A 17,012-nucleotide genomic window follows, 5' to 3' on the forward strand; every position below is an offset into this window, starting at 1 on the left:
AAGGCAGTTCCGGATGTATTCTGGATGTATTTAACTAATTGGAAGATCAGTTGCATGGCTTGTCAGTCCTAGAGCAAAGACAATCTTAGACTGGAGTTATGATTATTGAGTGTAGAAGAGGGAACTTTGTGCCAGATTGCAACAACTCAGGTTGCCTGGGATATGATGCTAAATTTGTAAACAGATATTCAGTGTTGCATCTGATGGCTGCAACACACCTGATCCTGAACACTGTGTGGAATGCCTGACTAATAGTTTCTGTACAGCTAGACCTCATTTAGTGACCACACTTGGGGCCCAGTTGTTACGCAAAGTGGTCATTACATGAAACTCTGACTATGCCAATGATCTTACTTCATCTTTCCTTTTTTATATATATAGACCTTTTATATATATGAAAAGATTGGTTGTAAAGCTACTTTTTCATCACGGTCATAACACTGAGCTGTCGCTAAACAAGACCTACTTGTATTAATTTTCATCTCTCTCTCTTTCTCTCTGTGTATTCATTTGTATACATGTATATGAATGTATTTGTAAAATATACATTTGAACCGTATTTTAATCTTATAATTACTTATAAATGGATACCCTGTGATGGCTCTTGTACATAGAGTAGAATAGAGCTAGAAGGGGCCTTGGAGGTCTTCTAGTCCAGCCCCCAGGAGAACCTATACAATCTCAGACAAGTCCAGTCTCTTCTTAAAAACCTCCAATGATGGAGCACCCACAATTTCTGAAGACAAACTTGTTCTATTGGTTAATAGTCCTCGGAGAGGGGCGGCATAAAAATCCAATAAAATAAAATAAATAGTCCTTAAATAAATTCTCCTTAATTCCTGGTTGCTAAATAGTCCTTAAATAAATTCTCCTTAATTCCTGGTTGCTAAATAGTCCTTAAATAAATTCTCCTTAATTCCTGGTTGCTTCTCTCCTTGATTAGTTCCCACCCATTGTTTCTTGTCTCGCTTTCTGGTGTTTAATTTGACTTCCTTCTTTTTTGTGGCCCCTCAAACACTGGAAGACTGTTATCATGTTATCCCTAATTATTGTTCTTTCTTTTTTCTTTTTTGCTATTTTGATACATCTATATGCTCTCATATTGTATTGTTAAACCACAGTCTTTGGCTGTAATAAAAGTTGTATGATTTCAGCTAACATACATAGAAGGTAGGGGTAACATGAGGAAGAGAAATCAACTTGAGATGTGTGGGTCTCCCCCCCCCCCCAAATTAAAAAACTCCATTAAAGATTGTTCCGTCGGGCTCTCTGGTAGAATCCTCCCAAAAATTCACAGGTACAAATTTCAGACACACACACCTTTGAAAATTCAAAACAATGTTCTTTATAATGAAAAGTCACTTAAACCAAGCCCTCTTTTGGTATAGCAAAGAGCACTCGTCTCCAAACAAACTGGTAATTTGTACAAGTCCCTTATCAGTCCTGTGATACATAGCTTGCAGCTGTGAGGCAATTCACAGTCCTTCTTCTTTCACAAAGTGAAACACACTTTGCCCTGGTTTAGTTTCAAAGCGGGGGGAAAATCAGCACACAAAAAGTCAAAGTCAGTAAAGCTGTCACGAACCACAACAATCAGATAATCCTCCACAATGGCCAAACCCACAGGCTGCTATTTATAGCAGCCTCACTAATGACCACAGCCCCACCCAACCACAGGTGGCCTCATTTTCTTTGATAATAATCTCTCAGTTGTTGCTGCCTATGCATCGCTCTCCTCATGCATGGCTGTATCATTAACTCTTGTTCTGAATCCAAGGAGGAGCTAGATAATTGATCTCCTTCTGAGTTGTCTGCCACACTCTCCTCCTCCCTGTCACTCATGTCTTCTTGGTCAGAGGAGCCTTCATCATCAGATTCCACCGGGGGCTGGGGGCAAAACAGGCCTGCAGCATGTGGATGTCTCCCCCACATCCACAGTCCTTGGGGCAGAAGCTGGGCCAGAGCTAACCACAACAAAGATTATCTATCTCTTTCTTTTTTTCAAAAAAAAAGAACTCATTTGAGCTACTGTGATTCTGGGTACCTGAATGAGATGAATATAATTTTTTTAAGAGATTATTCAATTTATATGTTCTGTTTCTTTTTTAAAAAATCTTAAGGTCAAACGGCAAATGAAAAGGCAGCCCTCTAAAGGATGTGTCGATTCCTGGAAAAACGACTGCAAGCAATTGTTAAGTCTGATCTATGAGCGTGAAGACTCTGAGCCATTCCGACAACCTGTGGATCTCTTTTCTTACCCTGTAAGTTTTGCTTTTTTTCCCTGAGTTTGGGAGGACGGGTAAAAGACCTGCCCAAGCAGATGCAAATCTTGTCTCTGAGGCTCTTTCCACTCAAAGTTTGGCCTTTCCAGCCACTAACACAGGGTGGAAAAGACATTCTTGGGATTGAAGTAGATTTACGGGACTGCCTCCTCCCTCGCTGTAGGGGCCCACAGAGTCGGCCTTCTCCAGGTCCCATCCACCAAACAATGTCAGTTGGCAGGATCTCGGGGAAGAGCCTTCTCTGTGGTGGCTCCAACCCTTTGGAATCAACTGCCCCCAAAGATCCATACTATCTCCTCTGTACCGGTCTTCTGAAAATCTGTTAAGACCTGGTTTTTTCGGCAGGCCTGGAATTAGATTGATTGTAATGTATGCATGGTTCTTTTTATATTGTTGTTTTATCCATTATTGATTTTATTGTTATATATTTATTGCTTTTACTATTGTTTGATTGATTGATTGATTGGATTTGTATGCCGCCCCTCTCCGTAGACTCGGGGCAGCTAACAACAATGATAAAAACAGCATGTAACAATCCAATAATGAAACAACTAAACATCCTTATTATAAAACCAAACATACACACAAACATACCATGCATAACTTGTAATGGCTTAGGGGGAAGGAATATCTCAACTCCCCCCATGCCTGGCAGTATAAGTGAGTCTTGAGTAATTTACGAAAGACAGGGAGGGCGGGGGCAGTTCTAATCTCAGGGGGAAGTTGGTTCCAGAGAGTCGGGGCCGCCACAGAGAAGGCTCTTCTCCTGGGGCCCGCCAAACAACATTGTTTAGTTGACGGGACCCAGAGAAGGCCAACTCTGTGGGACCTTATCGGTCAGTGGGATTTGTGCGGTAGCAGGCGGTTTTAGGTTTAGGTTTATGTTTATTGGATTTATATGCCGCCCCTCTCCGCAAACTCGGGGCGGCTCACAACAATAATAAAAAACAGTACAGTACACAATACCAAATCCAATGCCCACCCATCCAGTTCCAATTGAAATTAATAATCTCATAAAAAGCAGTATATATAAAAAACAGGCACACAGTCAATCAATCAACAAAACAACATGGGCAAGGGGGAGGTGTTTTAGTTCCCCCATGCCTGACGGCAAGGTGGGTCTTAAGGAGTTTACGAAAGGCAGGGAGGGTGGGGGCAATCCTAATCTCAGGGGGGAGCTGGTTCCAGAGGGTCGGGGCCCCCACAGAGAAGGCTCTTCCCCTGGGTCCCGCCAGACGACATTGTTTAGTCGACGGGACCCGGAGAAGGCCAACTCTGTGGGACCTAACCGGTCGCTGGGATTCGTGCGGCAGGAGGCGGTCCCGAAGATATTCTGGTCCGGTGCCATGAAGGGCTTTATAGGTCATAACCAACACTTTGAATTGTGACCGGAAACTGATCGGCAGCGAATGCAAGCTGTTGTTAGCTGCTCTGATTCCATTTTGGAATGAGCAGCATATAAATACAATAAATAAGATAATAATAATAATAATAATAATAATTATTATTATTATTATTATTATTATTATTATTATTATTATTATTATTATTATTTGGAATGGGATTGTCCCCATGTAACTTTGGGTGGAGTAAGTTTTAATATCCTTCTTTTAACATCTGGAATGAAAAATTGTAGGGCACAGTTTAGACCGTGCGAATAAGTTGATATTGGGCTAATAAAGCCCTACCCTTCAGATTGTTTTTATTAGATTTTGAAGTTTTCATAGGTGGTCAAACATTCTTCTCAGGATTATCGAGATATTGTGGACACTCCCATGGATTTCAGCACTGTGAAAGAAACTTTGGAAGCGGGCAATTACATGAACCCCCTCGAATTCTACAAAGACGTCCGCTTGATATTCTACAACTCCAAAGCATACACTCCAAATAAGAAATCAAGGGTAAGATGGGGATATGTAATCAATAGCTTATATTTATATTTATATGTAACCAATAACCAATATTTATCCCCTGCCTAAGACGCACATAAAAAAAAAATATCCCAACCCTGCCGATTTTAAATAGTGTCATGTTTTAAAATTCAGCGCTTACCTGCAAACAGTTGCTGGTTTCCTCCATTCCAGGTAGGGCTTTTTATAACCAATCCTCTTAATCCTGTTCTTTACATCATCACCTTAGCTTCTGATAGGGATGCCCTCTTGGCAAAGACATAGAAACATAGAAGTCTGACGGCAGAAAAAGACCTCATGGTCCATCTAGTCTGCCCTTATACTATTTTCTGTATTTTATCTTAGGATGGATCTATGTTTATCCCAGGCATGTTTCAATTCAGCTACTGTGGATTTATCTACCACGTCTGCTGGAAGTTTGTTCCAAGGATCCACTACTCTTTCAGTAAAATAATATTTTCTCATGTTGCTTTTGATCTTTCCCCCAACTAACTTCAGATTGTATCCCCTTGTTCTTAAGTTCACTTTCCTATTAAAAACACTTCCCTCCTGGACCTTATTTAACCCTTTAACATATTTAAATGTTTCGGTCATGTCCCCCCTTTTCCTTCTGTCCTCCAGACTAGACAGATTGTGTTCATTAAGTCTTTCCTGATACGTTTTATGCTTAAGACCTTCCACCATTCTTGTAGCCCGTCTTTGGACCCATTCAATTTTGTCAATATCTTTTTGTAGGTGTAACAGTAGCACTAGCACTTAGACTTAGATACACTCAGGTGATTCTGATTTCCAATCTTCCCAGCCAGTTTCTGACAAAATGAAGCTGAACAACCATGATAAAATAAAGCCTTAGTAAGACCACACCTAGAACACTATTGGAGTTGGTTGCATAAAAATCAAAACCAGAAGCACACACAGATAACTGGTTCATTTAGATTCATTAAATTTTTTCTAAACATAGTAATATATAGAGCCGGGGTGGCGCAGCAGGTAGAGTGCAGTACTACAGGCCACTGAAGCTGACTGCAGATCTGTAGGTCAGCGGTTCAAATCTCATCCCCGGCTCAAGGTTGACTCAGCCTTCCATCATTCCGAGGTGGGTAAAATGAGGACCTGGATTGTGGGGGCAATATGCTGGCTCTGTTAAAAAGTGCTACTGCTAACATGTTTATTTGATTTTTATGCCACCCTTCTCCTATATATATATATATATATATATATATATATATATATATATATATATATATATATATATATATATATATATATATATATATATATATATATATATATATATATTGGATTGTATGTATATATATATAAATATATATATAGCCCCTCCCTGGTACAAAGCTGAAGGGATCAGTTCCTGTGGCCTAGAGGTTAATTCTCTGCCTTACAAGGCAGAAGCCCCAGGATCAAATCCCAGTAAGGGTATGGCTAGCTAATGAGGCCAGAACAAGGCCGAAATAGCGCTATCCTAGTCTCCCTTAATTTTAAAAATTCATCAAAAACCTGTGATACATATATACATATACATATATATGCCAAGACCGTCATACACACACACACACACACACACACATATATCTCACATGTTTTTGCTGAATTTTTAAAATTAAGGGAGACTAGGATAGCGCTATATATACAGTGATACCTTGTCTTACAAACTTAATTGGTTCCGGGACGAGGTTCTTAAGGTGAAAAGTTTGTAAGACGAAACAGTGTTTCCCATAGAAATCAATGGAAAAGCGATTAATGCGTGCAAGCCCAAAATTCAGCCCTTTTGCCAGCCGAAGTGCCCGTTTTTGCACTGCTGGGATTCCGCTCAGGTTCCCCTCCATAGGAAACTCCACCTCCAGACTTCAGTGTTTTTGCGATGCTGCAGGGGAATCCAGGCAGGGGAATCCCAGCATCGCAAAAACAAGCGCTTCGCTGGCAACGGAAGTCCAGAGGTGGGGTTTCCCATGGAGGGGAGCCTCAGGGGAATCCCAGCAGTGAAAAAACAGGTGCTTCGCTGGCATCCCAGCAGCGGCAGTGGGTTTGTAATGTGAAAATAGTTTGTAAGAAGAGGCAAAAAAATCTTAAACCCCGGGTTTGTATCTCGAAAAGTTTGTATGATGAGGCGTTTGTAAGATGAGGTATCACTGTATATATATATGCACACACATAATACCACAAGTAGGTTATTTCTTCAAGTAAGCACCAGCAAAAGAGTTAGTTTCATTTTAGCAGAGCAGACAAGCACAGAGTGGACCAGAAAACAGAGTGGACTGAGCCACGCCCATCCTTAAGCTTAAGTTTTCAGTTTCGAATCTCTGCACAGATTCGGCTGTGTTTAGCTCTCATTGGCTGACTTAGTTGCCATGCCTATTCATTAGCTGACGTTGTTAACACGGCAGTCCCAGTTCATGAATATCTTAACAAACACTGTATCCAGTTTTGGTGACCACACTATAAAAAAGAGGTTGGAACTCTAGAAAGAGTGCAGAGAAGAGCAACCAGGTTGATTAAGGGACCGGAGGCTATAACATAGGAGTCCTTGGACAAGGACGGCATACAAATCTATTTAATAAATAAATTAATAATAATAATAATTTAATAATAATAATTTATTGGATTTGTATGCCACCCCTCTCCGCAGACTTGGGACGGCTAACAACAATAATAAACACAACATGTACAATCCAATAATAAAAACAACTAAAAATCCCTATTATAAAACCAAACATATACACAAACATACCATGCATAACTTGTAATGGCCTAGGGGGAAGAGCTATCTCAACTCCCCCATGCCTGGCGGTATAAATGAGTCTTGAGTAGTTTACGAAAGACAGGGAGGGTTGGGGCAGTTCTAATCTCCGGGGGAGTTGGTTCCAGAGGGCCGGGGCCACCACAGAGAAGGCTCTTCCCCTGGGGCCCACCAAACGACATTGTTTAGTCGACGGGACCCGGAGAAGGCCAACTCTGTGGGACCTTATCGGTCGCTGGGATTCGTGTAATCAATAAAGAACGATTACAGGAACTGGGCATGGCTAGTCTAATGAAGAGAAGGACCAGGGGAGATATTACAGCAGGCTTCCAATATTCGAGGGGCTGCCAGAGGAAAGGGTCAAGCTATTTTCCAAAGCACCCAAAGGCCAGACAAGGATTAATGGCTGGAAACTGATCAAGGAGAGATTCAACCTAGAAACAAGGAGAAATTTTCTGACAGTGAGAGCAATCAACACACGGAACAGTTTACCTCCAGAAGTTGTGGGAGCTTCATCACTTGGAGGCTTTCAAGGACTGCAACTTGTCAGAAACGGTGTAGAGTCTCCTGTTTGGGCAGGGGATTGGACTGGGTGACCTACAAGGTCCCTTCCAACTATGTTAATCTTTTAATCTGCTTTACGGCAGAAATTTTGGTCCCTTAATCAGCCTTAAGTATATTTCTTTGCTAATACAGGGCTATTCAAAAAGAATGAACCCATTTCACGACACAATATCTTATTAAGGAAAAGTCATACAAAACTCCAGCCAAGTCACATTTATTCTACTCACCATCAGTTAGAAACATAGAAACATAGAAGAATGAGGGCAGAAAAAGACCTCATGGTCCATCTAGTCTGCCCTTATACTATTTCCTGTGTTTTATCTTAGGATGGATATATGTTTATCCCAGGCATGTTTAAATTCAGTTACTGTGGATTTACCAACCATATCTGCTGGAAGTTTGTTCCAAGGATCTACTACTCTTTCAGTAAAATAATATTTTCTCACGTTGCTTTTGATCTTTCCCCCAACTAACTTCAGATTGTGTCCCCTTGTTCTTGTGTTCACTTTCCTATTAAAAACACTTCCCTCCTGAACCTTATTTAACCCTTTAACATATTTAAATGTTTCGATCATGTCCCCCCTTTTCCTTCTGTCCTCCATACTATACAGATTGAGTTCATGAAGTCTTTCCTGATACGTTTTATGCTTGAGACCTTCCACCATTCTTGTAGCCCATCTTTGGACCCGTTCAATTTTGTCAATATCTTTTTGTAGGTGAGGTCTCCAGAACTGAACACAGTATTCCAAATGTGGTCTCACCAGCGCTCTATATAAGGGGATCACAATCTCCCTCTTCCTGCTTGTTATACCTCTAGCTATGCAGCCAAGCATCCTACTTGCTTTTCCTACTGCCCGACCATACTGCTCACCCATTTTGAGACTGTCAGAAATCACTATTTCCTGCCTGACAAGCGTTCAATGTGGCCACCACCCGCAGCATGGGCAACATCAGTGCAATAAGATAATTCCTCCCCTAGGTTCGCCATCACTGGCATCGTGGAAATAGAAGAGCACATTGATAATGATATATACGATTATTTGTTTATTTGATGATAATGTATAAATTATAGGTTCATACCTGATAAGATGCTATGCTATATGAATTGATATACATACGAGGAGTTAATTGCAAAAATAATTGGTCCTAATTGTGGTTGTAAATTGAGGATTACCTGTAATAAGTCTGAAAAATACATTGCCATTATCAGGTGTTCTAGCTAAAGGATTCCTTTCTTGTTTGGTTGCACATTTTAAAGCTTTTTTTCGCCCTACTAAAAACACTTCAGCTATTTTTTTTTTAAACTGAATCCATGTAACTCTTTGGGTATACAGTGATACCTTGTCTTACAAACTTAATTGGTTCTGGTTCTTAAGGTGAAAAGTTTGTAAGACGAAACAATGTTTCCCATAGGAATCAATGGAAAAGCGATTAATGCATACAAGCCCAAAATTCACCCCTTTTGCCAGCCAAAGCATCCATTTTTGCGCTGCTAGGATTCCCCTGAGGCTCCCCTCCATGGGAAACCCCACCTCCAGACTTCTGTGTTTTTGCAATGCTGCAGAAGTCCGGTGGTGGGGTTTCCCAGTGAAGGGAGCATCAGTGAAATCGCAGCATCTCAAAAACACCGAAGTTCTCGAAATCCCACCTCTGGACTTCGGTTGCCAGCGAAGCACCCGTTTTTGTGCTGCTGGGATTCCCCTGCTGGGATTCCCCTGCAGCATCACAAAAACACGGAATTCCGGAGGTGGGGTTTCCCAGGGAGGGGAGCCTCAAGTGACTCCCAGCAGCACAAAAACAGGTGCTTTGCTGGCAATGGAAGTCCAGAGGCGGGGCATCCCAGCGGTGGCAGTGGGTTTGTAAGGTGAAAATAGTTTGTAAGAAGAGGCAAAAAAATCTTAAACCCCGGGTTTGTATCTCGAAAAGTTTGTATGACGAGGCGTTTGTAAGACGAGGTATCACTGTATTTGAGGAATTAGATTCTACTGGAACATGGGTAACAAGCAAACCAATGTAAGGTTGGCAAACATTCTGGTCCACATCACTCTTGAATGCAGATGTTCCTTCCTTCCTTCCACAGATCTATAGCATGACACTCCGACTCTCTGCCTTATTCGAAACCCACATCAAAACCATCATTTCCGAGTACAAGGCAGCTGCTCAGTGTCAGAAGAGGCGAAGGCCGCGGTTACGGTACCGAAAACGGCTCCGAAGCAGTAGCAGCGGTTCCTCTTCTAGCAGCAGATCACCAAGGTAGCAAGACGGGCTTGTTGCATGTGAAGTGAAGCTTGTATTATTACTGTCCTTCTCGTCTTCCCTACTATCCCTTTTTATGGGTATCATTATTACGATTGTTATTACTCTGTTGTTTTGCATGTATACTGAGAGCTTCTGCACCAGAGACAAATTTCTTGAGTATCTTATTGCATTTGACCAAATAAAGTGTTATGTTCTGTTTTGTTGTATTCTGTCTTATCATGTCCTAGCTTAGCTGATTCTTCTCTCATCTCATCTCTTCTTTCTTCTCTTCTCTCCTCTCCTCCTCTTTCTTCTCTTTCTTCTCTTCTTTTCTCTTCTCTCCTCTTTCTTCTCTTCTTTTCTTTTCTCTTCTCTCCTCTCCTCTTCCTTCGCTTTTCTCTTCTCTTCCCTTCTCTCCTCTCCTCTTTCTTCTCTTCTTTTCTCTCTTCTCTTTCTTCTCTCCTCTCCTCTTTCTTCTTTTCTTTTCTCTCCTCTCCTCTCTTTTCTCTTCTCTCCTCTCCTCTTTCTTCTCTTCTCTCCTCTCCTCTTTCTTCTCTTCTCTTCTTTTCTTCTCTCTTCTCTCCTCTCCTCTTTCTTCTCTTTTCTCTTCTCTTCCCTTCTCTCCTCTCCTCTTTCTTCTCTTCTTTTCTCTCTTCTCTTTCTTCTCTCCTCTCCTCTTTCTTCTTTTCTTTTCTCTTCTCTCCTCTCCTCTTTCTTCTCTTCTTTTCTCTCCTCTCCTCTTTCTTTTCTTCTCTTCTCTCCTCTTTCTTCTCTCCTCTCCTCTTTCTTCTTTTCTCTTCTCTTCTCTCCTCTCCTCTCTTTTCTCTTCTCTTCTCTCCTCTTTCTTCTCTTCTCTTCTCTCCTCTCCTCTTTTTTCTCTTCTTTTCTCTTCTCTTCTCCCCTCCCCTTCTCTCTTCCATTTTCTCCTACCCTACTCTACCCTATTATTTCTACTCTATCTACTCTACGCTACTCTACTCTACTCTATTTTTCCTACCCTATCCTATCCTTCTTATATCTATTCTATTCTACTCTACTTTTCTTATTCCTGTTCTGTTCTGTTCTGTTCTACTCTACTCTACTTTTCTTATCCTATCCTAATCTTAATCCCTATCCTATCCTATTCTGGCATCCTCCTTTCTAATTGTGGCCATTAATCCACTGCATTGCTCACTCCGCAGCCCTTTGCATCCAAAAGAAGATAAATGGGAAGATTTTAAGAAGGAAAGGAGAAATCAGTTATATGCTGATGACTCTAAAGTGTGCAATAGGGTTGATATTCCTGGAGGGGTCTGTAATATGGTAAATGATTTAGCGTTACTAGATAAATGGTCAAAGCAATGGAAACTGCAGTTTAATGTTTCCAAATGTAAAATAATGCACTTGGGGAAAAGGAATCCTAAATCTGAGTATTGCATTGGCAGTTCTGTGTTAGCAAAAACTTCAGAAGAGAAGGATTTAGGGGTAGTGATTTCTGACAGTCTCAAAATGGGTGAGCAGTGTGGTCGGGCGGTAGGAAAGGCAAGTAGGATGCTTGGCTGCATAGCTAGAGGTATAACAAGCAGGAAGAGGGAGATTGTGATCCCCTTATATAGAGCGCTGGTGAGACCACATTTGGAGTACTGTGTTCAGTTCTGGAGACCTCACCTACAAAAAGATATTGACAAAATTGAACGGGTCCAAAGACGGGCTACAAGAATGGTGGAAGGTCTTAAGCATAAAACGTATCAGGAAAGACTGAATGAACTCAATCTGTATAGTCTGGAAGACAGAAGGAAAAGGGGGGACATGATCGAAACATTTAAATATGTTAAAGGGTTAAATAAGGTTCAGGAGGGAAGTGTTTTTAACAGGAAAGTGAACACAAGAACAAGGGGACACAATCTGAAGTTAGTTGGGGGAAAGATCAAAGGCAACGTGAGAAAATATTATTTTACTGAAAGAGTAGTAGATCCTTGGAACAAACTTCCAGCAGACGTGGTTGGGAAATCCACAGTAACTGAATTTAAACATGCCTGGGATAAACATAGATCCATTGTAAGATAAAATACAGGAAATAGTATAAGGGCAGACTAGATGGACCATGAGGTCTTTTTCTGCCGTCAGTCTTCTATGTTTCTATGTTTCTATGCAACAAAATCTGCAGATTAGATTGAGGCCAGACTTGGTAAGGTTTGGAAAAAGGAAAAGAAGGGCTAGAGCAGCATCTTAACTGAGAGAAAAAAACCCTCTGTAGAAAGCTCCCTATGATTAACCAGGTTTCTAGGTGTTGAAAAAAATACCTTGTTCAATTTGTCCTCCTCCTTCCTTGCCTTCAGCCCAAAAGGAAAACAAAAGCAACTGAAGATGCAGCCTAAAACAAACTTGAATGCCTCACTGCCTTTAACTAGGACGAATTCTTCAGTTTCATCTCATGGTAAGTAGGATTTGTTGGTTCATATATTCAATCAATCCATCAATCAATTCGTACGGTCACCCATCTTTGGCAAGGGACTCTGGAAGGCAAACCACCTTAAGAAATTAATAACATGTTTCAAGTGGCTGTACCATAAACTTTTACTCCAGCAAGCTGGATTCAATTCAGCTCAGTAAATATCTTATTTTCAAGGATGGTCTATGTTACCCTAGAATCGATTTTTGGAGAGATATTTGGGGTCAATAGGCTTCAGTGTGGCCATAAAATATCTTCACAAGGGACCATTCCTATAAATAGGCCTTTTTTTTGGCCTAAACTCAGCAAAAAGCACGAATCCTAAAAGTGACCCACCCAACATGTGCTCACATGACAAAGGGGAGACAATGCAAACTTTTATAATGACCACGGACGTTTTAAAGGCCTTCATTCTGTGGCCATTGTAAGAATTAAGTGAGGACTACCTGTAATTAGAAGAAAGTTACCAAATCAATAATCTGTGTTGCAGGCTGATGTTAAGCTTCAGAGAGTTCTTTGCCATGAACAATATAGAGCAGTGATAGCGAACCTTGGGTGCCGAAAGAGCATGAGCGCATGCTATCACACATGTATGAGTGCCCACATCCATAATTCAATGCCTGGCGAGGGTGAAAACAGCTCCCCCCCCTCCCCGGAGCTGCTCTGGAGTTCGGAAACAGCCTGTTTCCCAACTTCTGGTGGGCCCAGTAGACTTGTGTTTCACCCTCCCCAATCTCCAAAGGCTTCCCTGGAGCTGGGAGGGTAAAAATGCCCTCCCCCACCCCACGGAGACTCTCTGGAAGCCAAAGATGCCCTCCCAGAGCCTCTGTGCAAGCCAAAAATCAGCTGGCCACCACACACATGCACGCTGGAGCTGAGCTAGGGCAACAGTTTGCGTGCCAGCAGATATGGCTTCGCGTGCCACCTGAGTTTGCCATCACTGATATAGAGTGTCCCCTGCAAATGGCTTTTGCTCTGTGGTAGAGATGAAACTTTTCTCTCTAAGATTTAGGCTGAAGTTTCATTTTCATTCTATATTTTCCCAAAACTGGTTCATTGCAGAGCAACTGCTTAATACCGCTTCACAGTGCTTGATAGACCTTTCTAAGTGGTTTACAGCCTATTGCCCCCCAACAATCGTGGTCCTCATTTTACCAACCTAGGAAGGATAGAAAGGCTGAGTCAACCTTGAACCTGGTAAGATCTGAACTGCCAAATTGCAGCCAGCCGGTAGTCAGCAGAAGTCGCCTGCAGTACTGCACTCTAACCACTGCGCCACCGCGGCTCTTAAGTTTCAGATCCAGAGGAAGCCCCTGGTTCAGCTAGTGCCGAAGAGATGGAAAGGGAGCCTTCTTCCTCATCTGGCTCCAACAGCAGCCACAGTCGTAACGGGAATGATGTCGAAGCAGGAAAAAACAAGCCAGTTAGAAGTAAATCCACCCCAGTGAAACAAGGTAGGAAACTGCAGAAATCAAAGCCTGTCCCTTGCTTCCCCCACCCCCTTCCATATAGATGGATTTTCCTTTCATCGATTAACCTTTTCCACCTAAACTCTAATGAATTGCTGCCTCACAGCCTTAACAACCTTAAGGTGTATGGACTTCAACTCCCAGAATTCCCCAAGCAAACATGCTTTTAAGATGAATTCTGGGAGTTGAAGTTCACACATTTTGTAACCTGCCAAGGTTGAGAAACGCTGCCCTAAAATAGAAGTGAATTGGGGTCTTCTTTATTTCTTATTGCTTTAATAACGTGGTAGCTTATTGGGGGGGGGGCACTCCATTTTCTTTGGGGGTGGAGAAGAGCAAAATTAGCAGGGACTCTTCCCCCTTCGATCAGCACTGAAGCAGCCTCAAGAATATGAATCTAGAAATGGCATGCTACGTTCAGGGGTAGGTTCCACTTACCTACACCACCAGTTTGCATTGAGATGATTGCGTGATTGCTCCATTTGCGCGCGCATCCCCTAAGGCAGTGTTTTTCAACCAGTGTGCCGTGGCACACTAGTGTGCCGCGAGACATGGTCAGGTGTGCCGCGAAGCTCAGAGAGAGAAAGAAAGAGAAAGAAAGAGAAAGAGAGAGAAAGAAAACAAGAGAGAAAGCAAGCAAGAGAAAGCAAGCAAGAGAGAGAGAAAGAAAGCAAGAGAGAAAGAGAACGAGAGAAAGAAAGCAAGAGAGAGAGAAAGCAAGAGAGAGAAAGAAAGGGAGGGAAGGTGGGAGAGAAAGACAGAGGTAAGTAGGGAGAGAGAAAGAGAGCAAAAAAGGAAAGAAGGAAGAGAGAAAGAGGGATGGAGAGAGAAAAAAAGAGGGAGAGAAAGGGGGAGAAATAGAGCGAAAGTGAGGGAGAGATTTTTTTTGTCCAAATCTTTTTTAGCCGCCCCCCCCATGTGCCCCATGGTTTTTTAAATATAAAAAATGTGCCGCGGCTCAAAAAAGGTTGAAAATCACTGCCCTAAGGCAATGCACATGCTCAGTAGCAGGAATCAGCCTCATACACAGCTGAGAAGTTGATCAGCTGTGCTTCGGATGAAGAAATAAAGGTCAGGATTAGCCCAGGAGGCAGGCAGGGTGCTCTTTTTCAAGCAGCGGAAAAGCGAACGGCATACAAATAGGAAAAAAATTCACAATTTTTTTTTTAATGGTGGTGTCCATAGACTGGCACTGACTGTGATGTAACCAGCGGGTCTCTACCGGTTCGGGCAATCCAGTCCAAACCGGGAGGTATCCATCCCTGGCTATATTAATGCTAAGCATGTGAGAGAGCCTGCAATAGTTGCATCGTGTTGCATTCCTACAAAAAATGCAGCATTTCCACTGTTGCAGAGATATTCCAGATTGGTATTTCTCTACCCAATATACACTGTGGGATGGTCTATTCAGACAACATGTGAGTTATTGGTTAGCAAACTTAAAGGAAGTAAAATTGTTCGCAGAGTTTGGGTTTTCTCCCACCAATGTGCTACTTACTGGTGATAACCTGGCGTTAGTATTCACATGTGGGTCAATTTGGGTCTCCCTAGATCAGCCTTCCGAAAAGCCTCTGACGAACGGGGACGGGAAGGAATCTCGAATGGGAGTCAAGAGGAAGATTTCCAGCGCCTCCGAAGAGGAGGACGAGGGCGGCCAAGAGACAAGAGAGCCGAAAGAGAAGCCCGGCTTATCGTCCGAAAGCGGAGACTCCCATTCGGGCTCCAGTTCCGAAAGCAGAGGCGGCTCCGATTCCGATTCCGAATCCAGTTCTAGGACAGATCAAGACTACATCGACGGAGACCACGACTACAGCAAATCCGTACAAGTGAAACCGAAAAGGAAACTCCGAAGGAACCTCTCCAGCAGGAGGAGAAAAAATTGGCAGGGCAGGGGCACCGGAAGACGAGGGCGCTGGGGCCGGTGGGGGAGGTGGAACCGAGGGGGCCGAGGCAGCCGGGGAGGAAGAGGATGCAGCCAGGGGCGAAGAGGAGGCAGAGGAGGAGGAGGAGGAAGAAGAGGCCGAGGGAGAGGAGCCTCGCGGGCCAAGCGCCCCCGCATGGCCGAGGACGAGTTTGAGAACCTTTTCGGCGGGCGCTTCAACGAGAATGCCTTTGGCGGGCGTTTCGGCCGCCCCCCTCGGATTAAAACCAGGAACGAAGGCCGGCGGACCGTTTTGTACAACGACGATTCGGACAATGACACTTTCGTGCACCCCGAGGATCCCCTGAACCTTGGTACTTCTAGGTCGGGCAGGGTACGGAAAATGACCGAGAAAGCCAGGGTTAGCCATCTCATGGGATGGAATTATTGACTCCGCGGACACGGCGTGGGCAGGGGAAGAGAGGAGGGGCCTGATCAGTGACGTTAGGACTTCCGAGTCTTTTTTTTAACTGCAGGGATTTCACGCCAGAAAATAATCTGCTAAGCAAATTGTGGGGGAAGGAATCTGTCGATTCCCACCCCCTCAACCTCCCCCTGGTGCTTTTTCCATCTGGTTTTCATGTGTTTGAAGACTTCTTGAAGACGCGGGCTACAAGAGTCTTCTTCGCACGTTCTATTACCTACAGGAATTATTTTCTTTCTTTTTTTAATCACACTAAACCTTGAGTTGATCCCAGGACTTGCGGGAGATAAATTTGTGCTTACGAAGTCTGCTTTCTTTTTCCTTCCCCACTCCCTCCCTTTTTGTGTGGTGTGTGTGTATGGTTGTGTGCATTATAGAAGCAGCACCTTCTGACCAAGGTTGTTTTTTTTCTAAAGAAACATCGTCTGCCATGAACTTCCTTAACTTCTCATAATAACTTTTGCACAATACACCAAACCTAAAAAAAAAAGGCAGCTACAAAATGTTTACAAGTTTTCTCTATTTATGCGCAGGATCCGGATTGCTTTAGATCTCTCTCTCTCTCCCCCCCAGCCAAATATTCATGAATTTTGTGCCCCCTACGGATGTCCTGATAGTCTTTATCCCCTCCCTTCCTCCCCCCACATTGGTTTTTAATGTTTAATTTATGTTTTAAACGGGAGAGGGCGGGTGGGCGGTACCTTGTACAAAATGTAGCAAATCGAAGATGTGAGACGTTTTAACACCTACATTCATGTTATTACGAACAACATACTTGAGGACTAGGATTATCTAAGATACACCAGGTGCCAAACGCAGAAATACTCTCGCGTCTTGTTTCTTCTTCTTCTTCTTCTTCTTCTTCTTCTTCTTCTTCTTCTTCTTCTTCTTCTTCTTCTTCTTCTTCTTCTACTTCTTCTTCTACTTCTACTTCTATTTCTTCTACTTCTTCTTCTACTTCTTCTTCTACTTCTTCTACTTCTACTTCTTCTACTTCTTCTCCTTCTTCTTTTTTTCT

General features: G+C 42.8%; 1 protein-coding gene across 1 annotated transcript in view; it reads left to right on the forward strand.

Annotated features, from left to right (window-relative positions):
- The window catches only part of BRWD3 (bromodomain and WD repeat domain containing 3), a 96,588-nt gene extending 80,303 nt beyond the window's left edge, over positions 1 to 16,285 (forward strand). Inside the window, exons 35-40 of the mRNA XM_070759784.1 lie at positions 2,121 to 2,261; positions 4,031 to 4,183; positions 9,592 to 9,764; positions 12,068 to 12,165; positions 13,473 to 13,634; positions 15,201 to 16,285. Of these exons, the coding sequence (XP_070615885.1) occupies positions 2,121 to 2,261; positions 4,031 to 4,183; positions 9,592 to 9,764; positions 12,068 to 12,165; positions 13,473 to 13,634; positions 15,201 to 15,961 (1,488 nt within the window). The 3' untranslated portion in view covers positions 15,962 to 16,285. The remainder of the gene's footprint in view (positions 1 to 2,120; positions 2,262 to 4,030; positions 4,184 to 9,591; positions 9,765 to 12,067; positions 12,166 to 13,472; positions 13,635 to 15,200) is intronic.
- Positions 16,286 to 17,012: the final 727 nt, after the last annotated feature.

This window comes from Erythrolamprus reginae, chromosome 8, assembly GCF_031021105.1.
Source record: "Erythrolamprus reginae isolate rEryReg1 chromosome 8, rEryReg1.hap1, whole genome shotgun sequence".
NCBI lineage: Eukaryota > Metazoa > Chordata > Lepidosauria > Squamata > Dipsadidae > Erythrolamprus > Erythrolamprus reginae.